The 23,031-nt window shown below is 39.8% G+C and overlaps 2 protein-coding genes across 6 annotated transcripts in view; one reads left to right on the forward strand and one right to left on the reverse strand.

Annotated features, from left to right (window-relative positions):
• Positions 1-17,542, forward strand: part of ATIC (5-aminoimidazole-4-carboxamide ribonucleotide formyltransferase/IMP cyclohydrolase) — a 40,651-nt gene extending 23,109 nt beyond the window's left edge. Inside the window, exons 12-16 of the mRNA XM_042445721.1 lie at positions 1,317-1,445; positions 3,331-3,423; positions 14,771-14,953; positions 15,459-15,614; positions 16,192-17,542. Of these exons, the coding sequence (XP_042301655.1) occupies positions 1,317-1,445; positions 3,331-3,423; positions 14,771-14,953; positions 15,459-15,614; positions 16,192-16,311 (681 nt within the window). The 3' untranslated portion in view covers positions 16,312-17,542. The remainder of the gene's footprint in view (positions 1-1,316; positions 1,446-3,330; positions 3,424-14,770; positions 14,954-15,458; positions 15,615-16,191) is intronic.
• Positions 17,543-20,245: 2,703 nt separating this feature from the next.
• The window catches only part of FN1 (fibronectin 1), an 88,712-nt gene continuing 85,926 nt past the window's right edge, over positions 20,246-23,031 (reverse strand). For all 5 annotated transcript variants that reach the window (XM_042443649.1, XM_042443668.1, XM_042443658.1 and 2 more), the window contains 2 exons: positions 22,221-22,328; positions 20,246-21,031 (listed from right to left, as the gene is read on the reverse strand). In XM_042443649.1, the coding sequence (XP_042299583.1) occupies positions 20,957-21,031; positions 22,221-22,328 (183 nt within the window). In that variant the 3' untranslated portion in view covers positions 20,246-20,956. The remainder of the gene's footprint in view (positions 21,032-22,220; positions 22,329-23,031) is intronic.

Genomic DNA, 23,031 nt, shown 5'->3' on the forward strand with positions numbered 1-23,031 from the left:
GTGATTCAGAGGACCATGCATACAACCCTGGCATATGCACCTGCATTTCCACCTCAGTAGCTGTACCCAAAGAACTCCAGAACTGCAGTTTGAAATTTTGCCACATTTAAAAAGCTGTTAGGATTTTAATGGCTTCCCATGCACCCATATTATTTCCCCTTTTTCCATTTGAAAAGAAGCTTTTGTTTCAAAACAACCCCCTTTCCCTTTGCAAGTCTTCAGTAGCAATTTGAACACAGATGAAACAGCTGCATGGGTCAATGTAGGATTTCCCCTCCCTCTTCTTTAGAAATTGTAAGCATTTTGGAGGGAGCAGACTTCAAGTATCCAGAATAAATTGGTATTTCACACCCCATTGCTCTTAGTCCATATCTGTCTGCCTCTGTTCATCAGTTTTGTTTCAGAATTCTTTCTCACTTCGTCTTTTCAGCTGAGTCCTTATCTTGCTCCAGTGGCGGTTCATGGACTTGAGAGTAGGAAGTTGCTTCCCCACCAAACAATGAAAAGAGTAGTCCATAGGCCTGCCTGCAACAATTCTCATAAATTTATTTTGGGGGGAAGGAATGATTAAACAGTAGCTGTTTGTAAAATGCTAAGCAAAAATGAATAAACTAAGCATAGAACAAGCTAATTTTGCACTCAGCTTCAACAAACAAATATCATGCATAAAGGTTTGCTACATTACACAAACAGTAATTTACATGCTGGAAAAAGTCAATGCCTCTTTAGTCATAAGTATGCATTTTATGCATTTTATTTTCTTGCAAGTGTGTTTTAGATTATAGCCTTAGGCCTGTTACAGACTGCCAAAATAAAACTGCTTCGGGTCTCTTTGGACGTATGCTATTTAAATGATGCATGCATCCTAAGTATCCAGAAGCTGCACTAAAAGCTGCACTCTGGTGCTTAGGAATGGAGTGTGGCTTTGGTGCGACCTCCGGACTCTTAGGACCCATGCATCATTTAAATAGCATACCTCCAAAGAGACCCGAAGCAGCTTTATTTTGGCAGTCTGTAACAGGCCTTAGTCAGATTATTTTATGAGAGAGAGAGAATGTTTTGTAACCATGTTACTTAAATAAATTCAAGCAAAGAAGCTTCAGCAGATGCTGCTGGTATGTTAGGAATTTTAAATTCTGGACCTGATTTTTCTTGGAATCATGGGATCCATATTCAATCTCTGGTAAGCCTCTTGTCACGCATTTACTTTAAATGAAAAAGAATGTCACAGTAACACAATAATGGTGGTGATGGTAGTGGTAGTGGGGAAGCTGCATTAGGCTTTCTTGGGCTTGAAACTATTTTCCTCCTTTCAGATGGACCCAACTTATGAGCCAGATGAAACTGAAGTCCGCACTCTCTTTGGATTGCATCTAATGCAGAAGAGGAATGATGGCGTAATTGACCGATCGCTGTTCAAGAACATTGTTACAAAAAATAAAAATGTGAGTATGGGAAAGGAATGTCTTAATAAAAGAGCTATATGCAAGTGCAACCTTCAGTAAAAGAAGTTTAGAAAAAAGTAGGGAGAACTACTAACAGTCTAGTTCAATGGTATGAAGGAGAGGGCTATAGCTCACTGGCAAGGCATATGCCTTACATGCAGACAGTTGCACATTCAGTTCTGTGGTGTGTCTGATCAATTAGAGCTCTTCCAGCAAGACTGGTAATGATCATTCCTGCTTGTGAATCAGTCTTAGGTGATACTGGTCCAGATTTAGGTGGCTGACCTGGGAATCCATCACACTGCAGAGTTATAGCAATATGATTCCACTTTGTCCGTCATGGCTGTCTCCTATGAAATTCTCTTGGGGTTGTAGTTTGGCCAGAGTCACCAGAGAAACTCTCTGGCTGATAATTGTCAGTGCTGCTCCCTAAACTGCAAATTTTAGGATTCCATAGGATGTTACCATGGCAGTGGAATCACTGTGCCATAATTGTGTACTGTGAAATGACCGACCCCTTGCAGTATTTGCTTAAGGCCGGCAAAATATCATATGTATGAACAAAATATCAAAAGTAGGTCCCATCAGTCCCAAAAGTAACCTTGGATCAAAGTCAGTCCCTGAAAAACCTCAAAATTCACAACCTCCTTTTGGGCAGAGAAGGACAAAGCAAGATCACCATTGAAGTCTAAAAGGCAAAATTGCATTTTTGCTAGAACCAGAGCTTAGAAGAATGCATTTTTTAAAACTACAGCTCACAGAACCACCTAGCCAGTAAGGCCTTGCTGACCAGATGATTATGGAAATTGTAGTTCACAAAGAGAGTTTTTCCATGTTCCCCTTAAAACATCAGAAGGTGGTGTGTGTTTTGTCCGTATCCACTGTACTGTATTGTACAACCACACCTGTGCAGGGTTTCAGAGTCTTTTTTGGCTTTTTCTCAGCTTGGGAACTGAACAAACCATCTGCATGCAAAGCATTTACTTTCTCCCAAGTGTGCCTGCTTTCAAACCAGGAGGCATCATTCAAAGTAAAAGAGAACATACAACCATCTGAAACACCCCGACACACTTACATGCATGGCTTTGGCAAAGGCTGATAGCTGTCTGTTCATGTTCCCAAAATCACCTTCCTAGTTTGGGTGATGTGAGACCTGAAATACACAAATAGAGAGAGACATTTCCCTGGCTAAGGTGTGATGAATATCTCAACTTCAAACACTCACTCGTGGTAATGCTAAAATAAAAATGGTCAGAGGTGTATGGTTCCCAAAACTGGATACCACTCCCAATGCAAAAAGTTATCTCTCCTTTGTGAGCAAATCTGGCATTGACATGTTCACAGGAGGGTTATACAGTACATTCAGCTTCGCTGATGTAGTACTGTTTCAGGTCAGTAGATGGCCATCTAGAACATGCTTTTTCTTGGGACATTTACTTTTAGGGAGAAAAAATGGGGGTGAAAACCAAGTTTGCAACAAAATTTTATTTCTCAGATGTCTTCTCTAGTAGATGTTACTGGTTAGCATTATGCTTAAGGTTACCAGATAGTGTAACCATAGCATAGAGGAAGGAGTATGGCACTACAAAATGTAGGACATTTGAGAAAAATGTAGAACATCACAAAATAAATGCTAAAAACACTAATATAAATTCATGTTTCTTAGTCATGCTCAGAATGGAGAACATTTCCTCCTGGACGAAGGCTGAAATGTAGGGCATGTTCTGGAAAAGGAGGACATCTGGTCACCCTGATTATGCTCATATAGTAATAGCAGTAACTGGAAGGGCTATTTTTGCTTTAACCATTTTTGTGCAGCTATGAAACCAATTTCCAAGTTTTGTGGAACCACTTTACTTTAAGAGGGCTCTTCTTGTTATTTCAGCTTCCTGAGCCAGCTATCCGGGATCTGATTGTTGCTAGCGTTGCTGTGAAATATACTCAGTCTAATTCTGTTTGTTATGCCAAGAATGGACAGGTAAATGAATGGGGTCTTCAGAGGAGGGTTACCTATCTGCTTTTCAGCTGATGCCAGTTTGCCAGATTGGCTGCTGTGAATCAAATATAAGAAGGTTAATTTAGCCAACTGTATACAGAAGCAGTGACCTGTTCTAAATGTTTTCATGAGATCCTGCTGAGAAGGAGAGATTTCTCTGTCTTTCTTTTTTTCCTGCCACTTTGCTCTTCTTGGCTCAAAAAATGCCAACATTATCTTTGTAAGTTCAATCTACTCCTATTTAAATAGCACAGAGGAAGAAGGTGAACAATCACAGAAAAGGTGGATGAATACACATTCTCTACCCTGAGAACAAGCCTGTTTGCAAACCACTTTCAAAATGCTTAGGAAGTAATATTTTGATCCAGAATCTGTATGGATGCAGCTTTTTAACCTCTTCTTTCCATTTGGCATTGACTTATTGCCTGTTTCTGTCCTCTTCTGAAGCAAAGGGTTCTTTGGACTGGACTTGCTGTTCCCCTCACTGTTAAACATGTCTTGCTGGAATTTCCATAATTTTCCATATTCATGGCATACGTTGTCTGCAGAGTGCCCTTTTCTGTATTTCGCCTCATTTCTGAGTGATGATGTTGATCGATAAGCCTTCTCAAAACTCTGGGGTCTGTAGAGTGTCTGTTCTCTTTTTGTTGGACAGAATTATCAGGAATAGGTCACTGATGAAACACCTCTGCTATTTGTGCAACAAGACTACTCTGTGGAGCCTAAATAACCTGGACTGTTGTGCCATAAATCTCCACATATCTACCTATGTACCTTTAAATTGCTTTGAGATGGTAAAGGAAAATTCTGTATTAGACAAACTTGCTTTCCTTCTACTCTTTGAAACAGCTCAGGTTGGTGTTCACGTTTCCCACATACTATCAACACAAACATCTAAGTTGGGAGATTGGCTAAATATGTTGTGGTTGAACAGGGTTTCCCTCTCTCCTAGCCCAACTCTATTTGCTACACAACACAGTATCTGCCGAGAGTTAGAAAAGGCAGGAACAGGTGAGTTCTCACTGTATAGGCAACATCTATGCACAAACATGTGTGATGAAATCTGGAGGGGGAGGTTTCACTTTCCTCACACAGCTATTTTTCATCATACAGAGACTTACTGATTTGTTGCTGGTTGTTCAAAAATTCAAGTCTTTCTCCCTGCCTTAAAACATGAAGGGAACTAGAGCATGTATTTTCTTGTACAGGATGTGATTACAGTATACCAGACTTCCTATTTTCAAGCAATGTGAACTCTTAACTTCCAGAAGTTCAGGTCAGAGTTCCTGCTGGACCCATTCATCTTGGCTTTTGCCAATCCTTTACTCAGTCTGCTTATGCTGGGTTCTTGGGAAAATATATTAGGCCAGAAAGTATTATTACTTTCAAAGCTATTTTTCCTTGTACAAAACTGTCTGGATTCAGTAATGGGCTAGATGACAGCCAGGAAGCTAACACTTAATACTGACAAGGTGGAGGCAAGTTATATGTTAGTCATTCCCATTTCCAGCCAGATATTCTGAATGGGATTTAACTCCTGTTGAATGGGCAGGTGTACAGCTTGGGGGTGCACAGTCCTTCCCTGTCTCTTGAGGACTGTGGTCTTCTGTGGGTTGTTCCAGTTTCTTCCAGTTTTGGTGCAGCTTTTCCTGTTTACAGATACTCTGGCTATGGCGATCCAGTTTAAGGGCCGCAACTGTAGCAAAACTGTTGTCTCACCCTCCAAGTTGGATTGCTGTAATGTGTTTTACATGGTGCTGCACTTGGAAATGGTCTGGAAGAAGAATGCAGCTGGAAATGGTTTGGAAGAAGAATGCAGCTACTAGAAATCTAGCTTGTTTGCCATATATCAGTTCTAACAATCTACATGGGTTGGTTTGTTTGCAAGCAAGCCCAAATCAAGCTATTGGTTCTTACCTTTAATGCCCTACTTGGCTTCGGGCTCAAATATCTGAAGACATGCTTCATGCTGACCCTGCATTAATATTTATCAGGGGAGGACCTGATATGTTCTTCATAACAAAGGTTTGCTTATCATCTACAAAACAGGGGTAGGGGCAAATCTTCTTTGCAGCAACAGCTAATCTTTGCAATGTTTGGAAAGATGTTCTGAAGTTCTGACAAGAAGAGAGGCTTACCGGATACTTACATTTTATAATTTTGTGCCTTTCAAAATACTTTTTTTATTGACACAGATATATTTTTTAAATACATGATTTTTTTTAAAGTTACATTTGTATTTTTTAATACTGGCTAGTACAGTATAATAGTGTGCTGCTATAGTTTTAAACTGATTGTTATGTTTTATGTTTATATTCTAAGTTGTTTGATTATATTATGTTTTTATATTTTGTTTGCATTACCCTGAAATCAGAAATAAAGGCAGTGTAGGCCTTTTCTAAAACTCCCCATTTCCTTAGAAAATGCAGCTATGGTAGTGCTGGAAGCTGATTTGATTTTTCTTATTCCAAACTTCACTGCAGTTCAGCTCTTCTTGCACAAATCTCATTCCTAGCATATATTTCCAAATTAATTCTCTTATTTCTACTTGCCATCTCACTTGCCCAATTTAATCAACTGCTTTCAATTGGTATGTGAGAAATATCACCTGCTTGGCTTGCCTACTTTGTGGAGATTATTAAAATGAGGCTATTCAGCATGAGAGTACAAGCATAGTTTGAAAAAAGGACAAGAGCAAGCTTTTAGTGTCCAGGTAGCCGTATCCCATGTATATTTATTGGTGCAGTAGTACAGTCAGGCTCACCAGTTGGGGTGCATAGAATGGTGCATTATTTTAATTTGATCCTCCTGCTTTTTGATTTAAAATACATTAAGGAACCCTCGAAAGATACATCTTTACAGCTGTTCAGTCTTACAGGTCTGTCCATGTACAAGCTGTCCCTACAAACGTAATAAAAGGCATCTCCTTTCAAGAAGAATGTTCAGCTCCTTAATTTCCTCTCCCTCCTTGACTTTTTCTGTGCAACAGCTGTCTGATCAGCCTCCAGGATCTTTGGCAGAGGTAGATGCATTTGCTATTGTAAAATGCTAATAAATGAAAGTACCATCTGTGATGCTGTGAAAGTCAAGTCTCCAGTCGAGTTCAAGTAAATGCAAGAATCTAGTTGGCTATTAGGGCAAATAACACACATCTTTATTCTTTTTGTATGCTTGAGCTCACTCAGTCTTATTCGCTGCTCCTGGTAAATTTTGCTTGTTTTCCTCTGGATATTAGAGCTCTCTCTCTCTCTCTTTCTTTTAACCTAGCAGTTTTTAGAACTTGTTAACATGAATATTTTTCTCCGAGTCAAAACCCTCTTAATTCATGTCATCCTCTCCTTTTTTTATATGCTCAAGGGGTGAGGAGCAGTTGGAAAAACAAGGAAGCAGTAATTTAGGATTCTTATCTTGTGCCTGTTTCTTCTTCAATAAATGATTGAGCTGTTTATGCAATCATTGTTTCAGTTTATGCACATGGGGGCAGCCTTCTGTTGCAGCACTGAAAGCATCCCAAGGGAGACGGCTAGAACACGCTGAGATTCTTTGCCACTATAAACGAGTCCATTTTAATCTGAAATGACATATCTCAGTTGGCTGCTTCAGGTAATCTGGTACTTGTCTGGTATATAGTTGGCAATATAAATGTTTAGTAGCTTCAAGCATTGTGAATATTCCAGGCTTAGAGCTGCACCCAGAATAAGTAAAGAGAAAACGTATGGCACTCTTGCATAATACACACTTATAGCACTATGATTCCACTTTCGCTGCCACGGTTGCCTCCTGTGGAGTCCTCCTGGAGTTTGTGGTCATGCTGGAGGCATCAAAGGATGGTTCTCTGGCTGAGGTTTCCAAAGGCTCTGCTCTAAAGTATCAATCCCAGGTTCCCATAGAGTGTTGTCATGGCAGTTAAAGTGGAATCATAGCATTGTAACTGTGTAATGTGAAAGAGCCTATGATTGGGTTTTGATCTGCTTTTATTTGATAGCAGCGGAAATGCCTTGTTTTCTTTCTGGAATCATTAGGAACATATTCCAGTATTGTCCATCTCATGAACAATGACAGAGGTGCCTAGTGTTGTTTAGGAGAGTGGACTAGAGTTTCCTAGCAGAGAATTCTAGAAAATGGCACATCCCCAGGATTCAAGGGTCTATGATGGTTAAAAAATGGTATCATACTGCTATAATTGTCATTTAGTGTTGTTCTTGTTATTATTGTGTGCCTTCAAGTTGTTTCCCGAGTTAGCACTTTGGGGAGGCTTTCTTTTCAAATCTGCTTGCTAACAAGGCATTTGGTGTATGAAGAACCTTGTCTGAAAGGGGAAAGAAAATGCACCGTTAAAGGTAAAATGGCATTTTTTCAGGGGGTGGGAAATCAAGAAATCTTTGGAAATCCATAAAACCGGACAAGGAGTCTCTGCGTTTATATAGTGCTGCTTTAAAATGAACCATAGAAGGTTAGAAAAAAGACAACAAATGATCATGAAGGAATACAAATATAAAATAAAGAGGCTCGGAGCCTGAAGTGTCCCTTCTCCTTTACAATTTACAGTAACAGATTGATTTAGAGAAGGTCCTCACTGCTAGAACTGGGAGAATAGAAAGCAGATTTCACCTAATTCCCATGCCATTTTCTCATATTGATCCACATGACTCTTAACCCTGTGGAGCTGAAGTGAGAAGGGGAACTGGTGGGAGCCCCTTTTCCTTCTACTAGTCAGAGCATCCCCTGAGTAGTATGCTAGTCCCAAGGATTGAAGGACCTATGCCACAGGTAGCTTGGCCAGACTACAGTATTGTTATGGCTATTCAAATTATTGGGTGATTACTAAGTTTCTGGGCATAGATATAATGCAAAATTGGCACAGACTAATTTACAAACTGCAAAGATAAGTAGCATTGTAGCCAGTAATAGTCACTAAGTCTTGCTGCAACAAAGGGGACCATTGACATGGCTTTGTGCTTGGGGCCTTAGAGCATTTCTCTGCATTGATCGGGATCCTGCTGTGATGGTAAGCCTTTATCTGGGCTATGGCACTATAGACTTCAGAGAGGGGCCCACACTCCTCAATCCAGTAGCATGTCCTTCTTATGGAAAACCAACTCTCTAGAAGAAGATAATCCTGTAGTAGTAGTAGTCTTGAGTGCGTTCAAGTTATTTTCAACTTATGGCGATCCTATCATGGGATTTTCTTCGCAAGATTCAGTCAGAGGAGGCCCACATTTGTGGTCTGCCTATGGCCCATGTTTCCTTTTATCCTCACTGCTTGTCCTTTCCCTTAATTCCCATCCTCCCCTTTCCTATTGCTGCTATTTTTTACCATTCCTGCTCTTACAAAAATATTCTGACTCTTCCATAATCAGGCCCATTTAATCACTTGTCATGTTGCTTTCTGAGCTTCTTTGTTTGGAAGAGATTGTGGAGTTCTCACTTTGTCCAGATCATACTGTCTGTATTGTCTGTCTTAATAACATGTTGCTATCTTTTAATTCACACATTCAGGAACTCTCACATCCATCTTCACTCTCCTTCTACCCCCTTTCATCCCATCTGTCTTTGCCAGTATGCCTCTGCCAAGGGAAGTGTGCAGCATAAGGGCACCCCTTATAACAAAGCTGTTGTTTCACACTCAAACACAGTACTTGGCATTATGGATTCACATAGTCATTGAATGTTCTGGAGAGTTGTGTTAATGGGGGATCATCATACACATCCAGTTTGATACTTTAGTGGAAGACCTGATTTAGCATGCTCAGGAAATATTGTGGTAACCACTACAGGACCATTTGGTAGAAGGGAACCTCCAGCTTCCTGTTTCAAGATGATGCTTCAGCTGTTCTTGAGCCCTGTTCCCCAGTCTTCTATAATAAAAGTGAGGTAGAACAAAGGAGCATGGTGTAGTGGTTTGTGTGTTGGGCTATAACTCTAGAGACCAGGGTTGGAATCCCTGCTCAGTCGTGAAGCCCACAGGATGACCTTGGGCAAGCCATGTGCTCTCAGCCTCAAGGGAAGGCAATGACAAACCTCTGAACAAATCTTGCCCCAAAAAACCCATGAGAGGTTTCCCTTAGGGTTGCCATAAGTTGGAAATGTGTTGAAGGCAACAACAACAGCAACAAAGGACAAAGCAGTAGTTGTTGCCACTGTTGATGTGGTGCACATTTTTTGAGATTGCATTCCTGTGAGGCCAAAGCTAAGATTTGCAGCTTCCTAGAGAACAGCTCTGGCCTGTAGATAGGTATGCAGCTCTATTTGTCAGTCAGTAGGATGGATGAGGGGTGTCGGTCCGTTGTGTCATCAGTTTACATTGAGTTTTAGTGGAGGTGTGAGCCAGTTGAAGAGAGGATATTAGGCAAGAGGGCTTATTTTTTAATTGAACAAGCAGAATATTGCATCTGACTAGGATATGGGATGTTACCCAATCTATCCTGTATGAAACCCTGGAGGTATATTAAACAAGTGTAATGTTAGGCGATGCCAATAGCTGCCTTGTTAGCAATGAGCTGATTATTAGTTGGCTGTGAAAGAAAGACCACAAATCCAGGTTTTTCACTCCATGTCGTTGAGGGGAGGATCCTGTTTATTTCCCTTTATACTTCTGGCAAGATATAAAGTTACTGCAGGAGTGAGACTACAGATGATTCATTTCTTTCACTTTGGCTTTTTGCTTATGGAGCAATTGTTGCAGCCCGTCCAAGTTGGAAAGTTTGAGGCAGTGGCCAGGTCTCTTGTTGACCTAACAAGCAATTTGTCTTTCTCCTGCTGGTACTTCTTTCTTAAAAATCCATACTTAGATGGGAGGAAGAAGAAAATCCAAAAAAGGGGTGGGAAGGAGATGTAAGGAGAGCAGGAAAAAACATTTCTCACTTCTCCCTCTTCCTGTCTTCATTTCACTGAAGCCATTGTGCTGGGAGACACAATACTTTATAGCCATGGCACCACGTGCTCAGACACCAAATATTCTAATGGGGAAGGCTTAGATGTTGGTTTTCTAATTCAGGGTATGCACATAAATAGCTTGGCCCAAAGAAGACATGGCCACTGTAGCGTTTCAACATCACCAGTCATCAAATATACCTGAATCTTTTTTGAGACCATCCTACAGAGTTTGAAAAAGAGAGTTGTTTTTTTGGATTACTCTTTGGAGGATTCTGGGAGTTTCAGTCCATAAAAGTGAGCTTTCTAGGCTCTGTCAGCGACAATGTGGAAAGAGGACTTTTGGAAAGAGGGGTTTTGGAAGCAGGAACCCTGACTTTCACTTGGTGCCTGCTCTCAGACTTTTTGTTGCCAGGGAAATACTCTTTTCTTTCACCAGGCTTATAAACTTTTGCTATGATTTTATTCCGTTTATTATGTTTTATGTTTGTCTAGATTTATAGACTTACCAAGGCTCTTTTCACACTACACAGTTGTAGCACGGTGATTCCACTTTAGCTGCCATGGCCTTGGAATCTTGACCAAACTATTAAATCTGAGGAGGATTCCACAGGATGCAACCATGAAAGTTAAAATGAAGATCCCAGTCTTATATATATTGTGAAAGAGGCCCAGGATTTAAATTATTTTTATGTGCTAGTGGAAGAGTAAGAGCATGCAGTCTTCCTGATGTTGCTGGACTGCAGCTCCCAGCATCCTTCACCATCAGCTGTGATGCCTATGATTGCTGGGAGTTGCAGTCAAACAAAATCTGGAAAATTGCACTAGCGATTTAATTTTTTCTCTCTCTGTTATTGTAAGATATCTGGATAATTTAAAAAAAGCTAGGGGGCTATGCAAATAGATTGGTACTGGAGTAGCATCTTTCGATCGTTCAGGATTGTTGTCTTGAATGTGCAGCTCCCTTTGAACACAGGCAGGACCCATCCAGAGGTGCCAATCTACCCCTCTTTTCTTAAAGTTGCCAGGGCAAACAGTCACTAAGATAAGGCATACAAATGAAGGGTAATAGCCAATAACGGTGGGCCTAATATATATATATATATATATATATATATATATATATATATATATATATATATATATATGCAGTAAACCCTGATCATAAGCCAATTAAAGTTTAGATCACCTTCCTGACAAATATCACTTAAGCAAGACTACCTACCCTTTTAGTTCTTTGTAATCACCCTGTTGTGGTGATCCAATGAAATGAGAAAGAATGGTCTTTTGTTCCCCTTTGAATTAGGGGTGGAAACCTTTCCAGATGTGGTTAGACATCTGGTCCCAGCAGCCAAAGCCAGCCTGGCCACTGGTAAAGAATATTGAGTGTTGCCATCTAGCGATATCTGGAGGACTGCAGGATTCAAGCTCATGGTTGCAGATGAAGTTGGGATTCTGATAAGCCACATTGAACTTGCTGAAATTTATCTCTGAGTAAAATATAGAGGATTTTATGGAACTGTGGGTTTTGCCTGGATTAATACAGAATGCAGTGTTGTGATTGTATGGCCATCACACAGATTATTAGAGCCTGGCTTGGATTCAATCATGCCTTTTATCCCACTCATCTTTCAGATGGGTCAGAGCAGCATACACACCTTGCCTGCTTTCTACTATCCTCACAACAATCCTATGAGACAGATCAGAGGAGAGAATTTGGCAGACCCAGTGTTGTCCAATGAGTTCTTGTCTTTTGTTTGTGTTTTGGCTGAGTGAGGATTTGAACCGGGGTCTTCTTAACCCTAAGCCAACACTGTAACAGCACAAACTGTGCACTTTTGCAGTTACCATTAGAAAGTCCTAGTCATGCTTGGGATTGCAGTGGTGGAACAGATCAGTAATTTCCGTTGACCGTAGAGCCTGGAAAAAGTGAACAGGGAGGTATCTATTCGTTGTATTGGTGTTTGCCTGGTTCTCGTGTGATATATTTTCCATATGAGTACTTACTTGTGGAGGATGGAAATATTATGTAAGCTGGCACTTGGCTTTAAACAAAATAAAATAATGCTTCTTTTAATGTCATCCTTTACCATAGGATGGTTTTAAATTGCTTGCCAGACCACCTGCAAAATAATTTATTTAAAGAGAGTTTTTCTCTGGGTGTTTTTGGAAAATGTAACACCATATTAGAAATCTTGAAAGCAAAAGCAACTACTTGGTTTCTGGATGCTAAAATGAGATTGCTGTCCAGACTTTACACATAAGCCTACTTCTCACCTGTCCCTGCTCTCTGAATTGGTTAGTTTTGCAACTGGTAGTATTACACCCTGGTAGTTGCTTCAAAGCTTGTCTTCACAGAATCAGTGGATTCTCTAGTTTGTTGCCACCATTTCTCCCTCAAGATTTCTGACATGTAGAATTGATGTGGAAAGTAGCATGAAACCTTTATTTTCATTTGTGAATTGACTGAAGACAATTGCAGGGTCATTGCCTTTGGTGATGCCCAGTGAAATTGTCTCTTCTAAGGAGACAGTAATTTGTGCCTCAGTTAAATGGCTTTGGGGACAGGGTTGGCTGGTTTAAACCAATTAACTTTAAAAATAAAACCTTCTGGTTTTTAAATTTTATTATTCTCAAATTATGTATTTAAAATTGATTATTCAGAATTCATTTATCTGAACATATTATTCATTATTTATTAAATAAATTATTCATTTATTTAAATATATGTAAAAAACCAGGCAGGATTTTAAATTTAAAACACCTGGTTTAAACAGACCAAAAAAAAAAAAACCCCCCCAAAAAAAACCCACCCTGCTTTTGTAGACTTTTTTTTCCAAACCTGCTTTTGAATGAACTAGTAAATTACCTTAATATTTTGAGTATCCAAAATACACTAGTTTTGGATGCAGAAATGTGCCTAGCTGAAGTGGTACTGTGCAGCCAATCTGCCTGTCTCATGGTAGCCAGATGTTTCCAGTAGAATATGAACATTTTACCTCTCTCTTTACTTGAATTCACTCTCATTTTCTAGTTCTCTTTGTTGTGAAGAAGTGTTTTGAAGTACACACAGAGCTAAAATTGCAAATGTGGATACGCTGGAGAAAGAGAGTTGGTCCCAAAGGAGTGTGAACTTTGGCCTGTTACAGACTGCCAAAATAAAGCTCCTTTGGGTCTCTTTGGAGGCATGCTGTTTAAATGATGCATGCATCCGAAGAATCCGGAAGCTGCACCAAAGCTGCACTCCAGTGCTTAGGAATGGAGTGTGGCTTTGGCGCGACCTCCGGACTCTTAGGACCCATGCATCATTTAAATAGCATACCTCCAAAGTGACCCGAAGTAGCTTTATTTTGGCAGTCTGTAACAGGCCTTTGATATGTATTTATTTATTCATTTATTTATTTCATTTCATTTATATTTATTTCATTTGTATTCTGTTATCTTGCAACTTTTGTGCACCCTTTCCTTAATAGGTGAAGAATTTCTTAGGTGAAGCATTACCCATGTTTCCAAGCTATGCGGCATTTTTTCTTGCTGCTTTGACTCTTGTACCAGCAGATAGTCCAACACTTTCAATGAGAGGTTTATACACTCTTGTGCATCTTTCTAGAATGATTGTGTACCTAATCTTTGACTATTTCCCTGTTTTTGCATACATGGACAAGTTCTGTGATAGCTGAACACTGTCCAGCATTACGGGAAGGTAAGATGCCTAAAGACTGCAGCCCTAAAACATATATATTTTGATGAGATAAATGCTGTTCAGTGTGATGAGACTTTACTTCCAAGTAAATATGCATGAAATCAGACTGTAAGGCAGGGTTAGTAATCCCTCTTTGGAATGATGGTGTGGGCTCCAGCTTCTTCCAAACTTTCAAAGCTGTAGTGCGCTCCCTCCAGGCTAATGAATTTTTAACCACTCTGCTAGAATTGCTCTGTCGGGCTGCCTTAACATCTGTGTTAACTGCCCCTTCTGACAGTTTTTAGCAAAGTGTAGTGCTACTGGAAAGTCAGACAGCTGTAATATTCTCTGTTCCTTCGTACGTTTCCCCGAGGGCTGGAGAGCCTCACTTTGCAGTAAGCCTTGCCCTAAACTCTCCAGTGTAACAGCTTTCCCAACACAGGCTCAATGCCTAGAAACTCTCAACGCTTGTCTACTCTCTTTGTCTTGGCTTGGCTTGTTCTGGGGATGACTGAATAAAAAGCATACAAAATCATCTTGTTTGCTAACTGAATGTGTCAAAAGCTGCCAATATTTTTGCTTGCCCACTTTTTGGCGAGTACTGAGTTGCTAGTAACTGGTCAAAGAACATCCTTGCGAGAAGGAAGGATCCGTAGGAGCCTCGTTGATGAGTTGGTAAATATCAAGGAATGTGGTTTTACTTTGCTGGTGAAGCCTCAAAGGAAAAAGATTTCTGATATGCCTTTTTAATTATAGATCTCCTATGTGTTTTAGGTAGTTGGCATTGGGGCAGGGCAGCAATCCCGAATACACTGTACCCGCCTGGCCGGAGACAAGGCAAACCACTGGTGGCTCAGACATCACCCTCGTGTGCTCTCCATGAAGTTCAAAGCTGGCGTCAAAAGAGCTGAGATCTCCAATGCTATTGACCAGTATGTCACTGGGACCATTGGTGAGGTAAGCGATGGGACATGTGACTAAAGATACCGGAGAATCGTAAACGGTGATGTTTGTACATTTCCCCCTTAAATAAACCTGTGGAAATAAATGTGGAACAGAGTGTGCTAAGACTTGCTGATTCGGGCCAATTGCATTTATCCTATCCTGCAGATGTAGTTCATAATAGCCCAAAGAAGGTGCTGTAGCTTAGTAGCAGAGCACATTATGGCATCCCTTCTGAGAAAAGTAACTTTCCTGGATCACACTGTTCACCCAGTATGGCTTGTGCTCAAAAAGCTGAAGCCTGTAATGTGAAACAAAGTTTGAACATTTGCTTTTGAGAGTTTATTCACTTAATTTTGTAATTTTTCCAGCAGAGTTATCACTTTGGAACTGTAGAAATTAAGCTAGTGGCAATATCAAAACAGTGCCTTTTTGCTGGGCTTGCCCATTGCAAGGACAAGGCATTGCTACATTAGATTGTGGCAATCCAGAAGATGTTTTCAAAAATGTATTTTTGCAGGGTGAAGATCTTGTCAAATGGAAGGCACTGTTCGAGGAGGTCCCAGCTCTATTGACTGAGGCAGAAAAAAAGGCATGGATTGGAAAACTGAACGGAGTCTCACTCAGCTCTGATGCATTCTTCCCTTTTAGGGATAATGTGGATAGAGCAAAACGGGTAAGGATACAGAGCTGGGAGTGTTTTCTCAGTAGGGTCACAGGCTGAAAAGGACTTGATAATCTTGTCGAATCAGCTACAGTACTCTTATTCTGAGTGGGAGTTCATCCATTTTGGTACTCTGGAATTTGGATTATGGACATTAGGGTTGCAAGCATTATATCTATACATCCTGGTGGTGCTTGTGGGTAGGTGACTAAGACAATTTAATCCAATTACCCAAGGGGGTCAAATATTATCACAATTCATAGCCTAGAGCTTCCAAAAAAGAATATCTTGCCCTACAAATGCAGATTCATGACCCATAACATCCCATCTTATCTACATTTCTGCTGCAGAAGTAGCAGGTTGGCATCATTACAAGCTACTGTAGAGAAAATATTCTGCTGAGTGCTTGGAAAAATAGCTTGTTTGGCCTACAGCTTGCATAATTCCCCAGCTGGCATGGTCACTCTCCAAGGGTTTGGGGGTTTAAAGTCCACAAGGTGACTTTTCTTAGTGTTGGTGCTGAATTGTGGAACAGCTAACAAAATGAATCAGTGATCTGCATGTCTTTCTCCTCTTGTTTTTTCATCAGAGTGGAGTCCAGTTCATTGCTGCCCCTTCTGGTTCAGCCGCAGATCAAGTTGTGATTGAGGCCTGTGATGAGCTGGGAATATCTCTTATTCATACCAACCTCCGTCTCTTTCACCACTGATGCTCCCTAGGGCCACTGCAGACATTCCCCATTGCTTTGTGTGTTTGTCTAGGGCAGTGAAAGCTTCCTCTCTTACTATTTGAAAAAAATCTATCTTTGAATAAACATTTCTCTTTAAAAATCATTGCTTTAAGAGTACTAATACAAAATAGTTCACCTCTAAATGCTATGTTGAAAAATAAATGCACGTAAGGTCATCTGAAGTCCAGTTCTTTTTGCATTCAAAACATGGACTGTGGTTTTGTTTGCCAGTAGAAGACACAGAATCAGTTGCTTAGTCAAAAAAGTAATAATCATGATGTATGTACTGGGAACAAAAAGTATTTTAAATTGGTTGTTGTGTGCTGACTCCCTTGAGATGTTCATCTTATCAGTGTGCTCCAGCTGATGCTCATATTAGTAGAGGAATGTGAAGGCTTCCACTGTGTTGAGTTCCTTTTAAGAAGTTGATTAGAAGTTATACAGGTAATGTGCCTTATGGGAAAAAATGGGTGCAGACATCACTTGTGTAGTGGCTACGAACATCATTATAGGAAATTGGATGATGGAAGTCTTTTGCTGCTGTTTTGCTGCTGTGGAAGCAATTGCAAGGAAACTGAAGTCAGATCAATAAGTGAATGAGTGAAAGGAACCTTACTTTTGGGGGAGTGTGTATATTATTTTTGTGTTTGACTTCATCTCTGTATATGTCATAATTGTATATACAGTCTGGGGGGTTGCTCATCCCTTCTAACTTGCAAATGCAGAGGGCGGTATTGTAAACATTTCTGATACACTTTTCACTTGTACACAGATATTGTTTTGTGAGAACAGGGAATGATCAAGGCTTAGAAACTGAAAGCCTATAAACCAAAATATTTGAAAAGGTTTGAATTTGAACATTCAGTAGCGTACTGTAATCAAGCTTCATCATCACTGCTGCTTCAGCCTCTCCTGGGAAGGCATGGTTTGTGTTCGGTTGGAAATCATTAAATTCAAAACCACCTTGGAGAGATGTGTTTTAAAGTGATGGAAATAGCGTGGGCCATGTTGAGAGCAGAATATGTACTAAAAGGAGGCAGTTGCAGCTAGCAAGGGAAAGGAAGTTGGGAACATACATGCTAAACTTTGGGTGGTGTTCTTTTTCATTTTTAAAGAAATATTTCTGCGACATACTATGAAGCAAATCTTCTCAGGCTTTTGTTTCATGCAGTCTGTTGTATAATTTTAAAAATAAAATAATAGGACATCCTAATGTTGTTATTCATTGTAAGCACATAACTTTCCAGACAGCATAACTTTTGCCATTTCTTGATGATTTGTCCAGAAGGGGAAAAGAAATAAGCCCAAGACCAAACGTGTTTATAGTATCGAGAGTGAGCCATCAGTTTTGCTGTATTGAGCAATATGTTACCACTCATGTAGCTAAACTACAGTCAGGTATGTTTCTGGTTGTTTTTTAAATGTGAAGCTGGCTGGTTTGCAATATATTAAAGTGGAAAACAAGAGCCTTCAACCTATGCTGAAAATCCTCAGTCAGTTGACAGCATGTAGAATTAAAACTTGAGGACCTGCAGGCCAGGTGTTACAGTGGAGCCTTGTTATACGCTGGGGTTTGGTTCCAAGATCCCCCGTGTATAACAAAATCCGTGTATGCTCAAGTCCCATTAAATATAATGACATAGCAAAATGGTGTCCCTAATAAAAAATGGAAAATCAAGGTAAATTTATACATTTTGGGAACATTTTCAAACCGTGTATGCTTGAATCCGTGTATAAAAAATCCGTGTATAAGAAGGGCCAACTGTATTATCAAATTGTAGGCACGTTCTATCCAGCTCTGAGTTTACATAATGGAGGATGACAATGGAGTGCAGGTTCTTGAGAACAAACATATTGGCTGTAACAGTATTCAAGTGCAGTAGAATCAACTTTGAAATCAAAATTGATTTTAAAAAAGTTGTAAGAATACCAGGCCAGGAATACTCACAAATCACACCTCCTTCCAGTAAGGAAGGAGGAACCAGCAAGTACTGTATGAGTTTCCAATGAGTTCTGAATTCACCAGATAGAGCAAATTTACCTAGTCAGTGAAGTACAGTGGAGACTTCAGCCTTTTTCTTTGATCTCAACACTTGGTTTGTGGTCATGGTGGAAGTAAAAAGGGCTTTCAGTAGCTTTGGTTTTCATAAATACTGTACACATTCTACAAAACCAGCAAAGTATGCGTATGTAAAATATACTCAATATTTTTTTAAAGCATGTAATCATCGAATCCAACAGGGGGAATGGTGTGGTCCTCCAGGTGTTGATGGACTATAAGTACCTCATCATTGGCTCTTTTGACTAAGGCTGCTGGGAGTTGCAGTTCAACAAATATCTTTATATGTCCCAAGTACTACTTGGGAGCATTGCCTGAAAGTGGTATGTTTCTGAGATGTTAAGGCTACCTTTCACTGTTCACTGCTCTCAGCAAATTATTTCCTGGTTGTTTCTCTGGTTCGAGTATAGCCTATTCATCTTGGAGAATAAATGAACTTCTAAATATTAAATGGAGGGCCGGACTGATTAGCTAGAACTGATGCACTCAGCTAATTTGATTGTTTTAAAAAAATTAAATAAACTATTGTATTTGGGAATTTAAAACATGTCCTCATCTGTCTTTAGCTCAGAGTTACCTGGATTGAGAACTGCTTTAAGTCAACCCAATTGACTGTTGCTGATTGATAACACGGGTTCAGTCTTCAAATGTTCTCTGAAATGCTACTTCCAAATGCTTTGGAAACAAATTTCAAATTCCTGGACAGAAAGTATAAATGGTACTTCAGTACCAGCACTTCCTTCTGATCTGTATAAAAATTCAAACATCTTTCTCCATAATCTCACATGAGCTGCAGTGGACTATGCGTAGAGAACGGGCACAAATTAGCAAGAGCAGAGGGAACCCTTGCACAATTTTGTCTATCCCTGTGGTAGAATATCACTGGAATGCAAACAGTTCTGCTTCAGATGTTGTTAGACTATGATTCCCACAATCTGCCTAGGGCTGATGGAAGTTGCAATCCTAAAGTACAGAAGAGAACCAAGATGACAAGCACAAGGCACACTTTGCATCTAGGCCTTGCCTCATCTTCCTATGTTTTAAGCATCCCTTCCTCACTTGTTTTCTGAGAGATGCCTTCTACAGCCACTGGAGAGAGATTTCTGTTGCTTTATTGTCTGTCCTACGTGGCAAGTCCAGGTGAGGTGTGTTAAGCTTTCAGGTCTATTTACCACATATATGACTCTGGTAATTGGTTCAGATTTCCGCTTAACTGGATCACCTGGGGGCAGTTAATAACAGCTGAATTACCACAGCAGAGTTGTTGTGAGGATAACACAGACACAATGATGTTGAGCCACTCTAGTTTCTTGACAGTAGGACAAGATAAAAATCAGCTAGGAAGTATGGGACTAAATAGACCTTCCCTTTTAGCACTGGATCAGGGCCATGGCAATTACATGCTGCGGCCCCAATCTGGCATTTCTGCCGTGCAAAAAGGAACTGCAAAAATTGGCTCCTTTTATCTGCACTGGCCACTTTTGAGAATCAAAAAGCATTTTTCTTTATTTTCCAGTGGCACAAGACCAGTTATAATTAATTTGTTATTAGTAATTTAGCAAGTTACCTTTATGGACTGCCATAAGAGTAACAAGTAACAACTTTAGGGATTAACACTGTAATGAGTAACCAAACTAGTTTCTTTTACGAAATAACATTCCAATCTCTGACAAAAAATATAAATATACACATATATAAATTACAACGAAAAGGATACCTAACCAATGACACACTGAAAGAGTGTGACCAATTGGTATCATAGCATCCTAGTGCCTTGAAATCGGGTGTAGGGCTTGGAATTCCCCTGCTCCTTCACTCAGCAGGGAGGAAAGGAAAAGGATTTCAATACTCATCTGGTTTGTAAATCTTTTTATTAAAAGAGTTGTCTCCCACAGTAGTAAAGCTTTGGCACTTACAGTATAAAAAATAATCACTGATCATAATTATACCAAATTCCTCTGTTAACGTTATACTAAATGTCTTTACGGTATTTTCCTGTAGAAAAACACTGAGGCAGGAGGGGGAGGGGGGAAGAAAGATCGACATTGATAAATAACAGTACAGAATACAAATATACCGCTAGGGAAAGAAACTAGGATCATTTGGAAAGACTAGGACTGTGCATATTTTAAATATCACAATGATAGGGTGTATGCAGTTTCAATTGATAGCTGCTCAACTGGGTGAACACTGAATTTGGGGTTCACTGGTTTCTTTGGTTAGGTTAAAGGCCCTCCTCTCAACCCCATAAAAGGGATCTTATGTATATTACTGACTGCTGAGTAATTTACGAGTTAGTAATAGTTGTCTTGGGAAAAATACTGAATGGTACTGAAACACTTAGATCAAAAAGACAGATAACATACAGCTATCTGTTGTGAAAAGAAGTCTTGAGACGCTCCAAGAGTGACCTTCCTTGGAGAAGCTGTGAGCTGCGCAAAAGCTGAGAAAGGGAGTCTGGCCACCCTAAGACAGATCTGCTTTTTCTTTTTTCCTAGCAGCATTCTAGAGTGGATGGTCTTGGCAAGTAGACTCTTCTTGGCTGTTATTAGTTGTTGATGGGTGTTAATCTCCTCGTCGGTTTTGTGTATTTGATTGTAGATGTAAAGGGTAGAAGCACTCAATTGGACAATGGACGTTCTGTTGATGGAATGTGGAAAAGGACAAATGAGGACTTCCATTTCTACAAGGCAGCAAATACCTTGTTTGGCCAGATAATAATTTCCATCTTCCATAATTTGCACAATAAACCCATGGGACATGTAAAAAAAAAATCTTACTTGAGTGTGTCCCATTCCACCATGGGTGCAAGCTTCAGATTGTATTTAAAGATATTTTTAAAGAAGCAAGTCAGTGTGGAATTGCAGATGTATTATCCTAGCAATTGTTATTTTACCCACTACCAGAAAATACCAGAATGAAAAAGAAAATTCCCTAAAACTTTTACCAAAGCATAGAAAAATTGGTTAAAAACACACAACTAATCTGGGATTGCAAAGTATTTTCATTTTTGGCTAAGGCAAGGGTATGGAGTCATGCCGTTCACTGACTAACTTGTATACATACATCTGACGTCCAAAGCCAGGACTGGGTGTCCATTTGCACACACAATTGGTATCTGTAGTGCAGCCACCCCATGTAGGAATTTGCATTCAGTACAATAACACTTAATTTAGAATTCTATTTTAACTTTTTTTTTTAGTCCTGCCTAAAACTGAAGAGCCATACACCAGTATTAAGGGAATAGAAATGCCCAGCACATTTTATTTACCTGGGACACAATCCTAAGGTAATTTTACACTACTGAATTTAAAACTGGTGAATATGAATCTTTGCCCACACATCCCTCCTCTGAATCTCTTCCTTTTGTTCTTCCCCAATACACCTTGGAATTTTATTAGAATCAAGGTCTGTGACAGATGAATGTCTGAATATATCAGAGCTTATTCACAAACAGCTAGACTTCCCAGAAGTCAATGCAGGACACTATGACAGTTTGGTTTAGAACGGCATTGGACTGATATTACAGATAATTGGCATGCAAGCTTTAGTATTTCTTTTCATTAGTGGTGGCTTTGGCGAAAAGATCATTTAGTGGACTAGCAGCACTACGATGCTAAGTCACAATAGACATGATCAGTCTCTTAGATGAATACGGGGAGCCTAACAAGTTTAGGAATTAACTATGATACCAATGATGGTACAGGGAAGAGGGAATAATTTCATCTTTTACAGAAACACCGTAACACGTGTGTTCTTGGTAACAATACTGAATAGCATATTAACAGATTAGTGTGTATCCTCAGGTGAATGAGGATTTTATACTTACAGTAGTGGTGGTTTGCTGTCTCTGTGTGTACTGCGAATGGGTGTGACCAGGAGAACCTTCAGGTGATGTTCCAGCACCAGGCCTACGGCAGTTGTCACAACGCCATCCCTGTTTAGAAAACAAGAAGACCATATGTTACTTGTCACAAAGGGACTACTGAGCAGATGTTACAAGTCATTTTATCAAGTTTGTCCCTGTTGGAATGGCACTGGAAGCAGCATTTTGAAATACAGTGGGCCCCAGTGCTGGGGTTTGGTTCCAGGATCCCCCATGGATACCAAAATCGATGGATGCTTAAGTCCCATTAAATATAATGGCATAGTAAAATGGTGTCCCTTATATAAAATGTCAAAATCAAGGTTTGCTTTTTGGACATTTTGAATATTTTCAAGCCGTACATAGTTCAATCTGTAGATAAAGAATCTGTGGATATGGAAGGCTGGCTTATACAGTAAGGGTATTATGTAGCCTAAACAAGAAGAGCTGGTTGGGGGGGGGGGAGGTTTATTCACTTAGTATCACTTTACAGTATGTTGCTTCACCTCCATTCTCTGAACCTTTATTATTATATTTGATTACCAGATTTAAGCCAGTGAAAATGAAGAGTTGTTTGGTGGATTGCAACACAAGTGGACAGAGGTGTTGGGCAGTTTAGCTCATTCAGTTAAAAATATTTTCATAGTAATTTTTAAAAGATGGCCAGAATCCTGTATGGAAGTTACATCTTCATAAGTGGACTTAATGTATGCAGAAATTAAAACTGGGAAGTTCATAACATCTGTATCAAGTAGAGAGGGCTGTAGTTAAAATA

Source organism: Sceloporus undulatus, chromosome 1, assembly GCF_019175285.1.
Source record: "Sceloporus undulatus isolate JIND9_A2432 ecotype Alabama chromosome 1, SceUnd_v1.1, whole genome shotgun sequence".
Lineage (NCBI taxonomy): Eukaryota > Metazoa > Chordata > Lepidosauria > Squamata > Phrynosomatidae > Sceloporus > Sceloporus undulatus.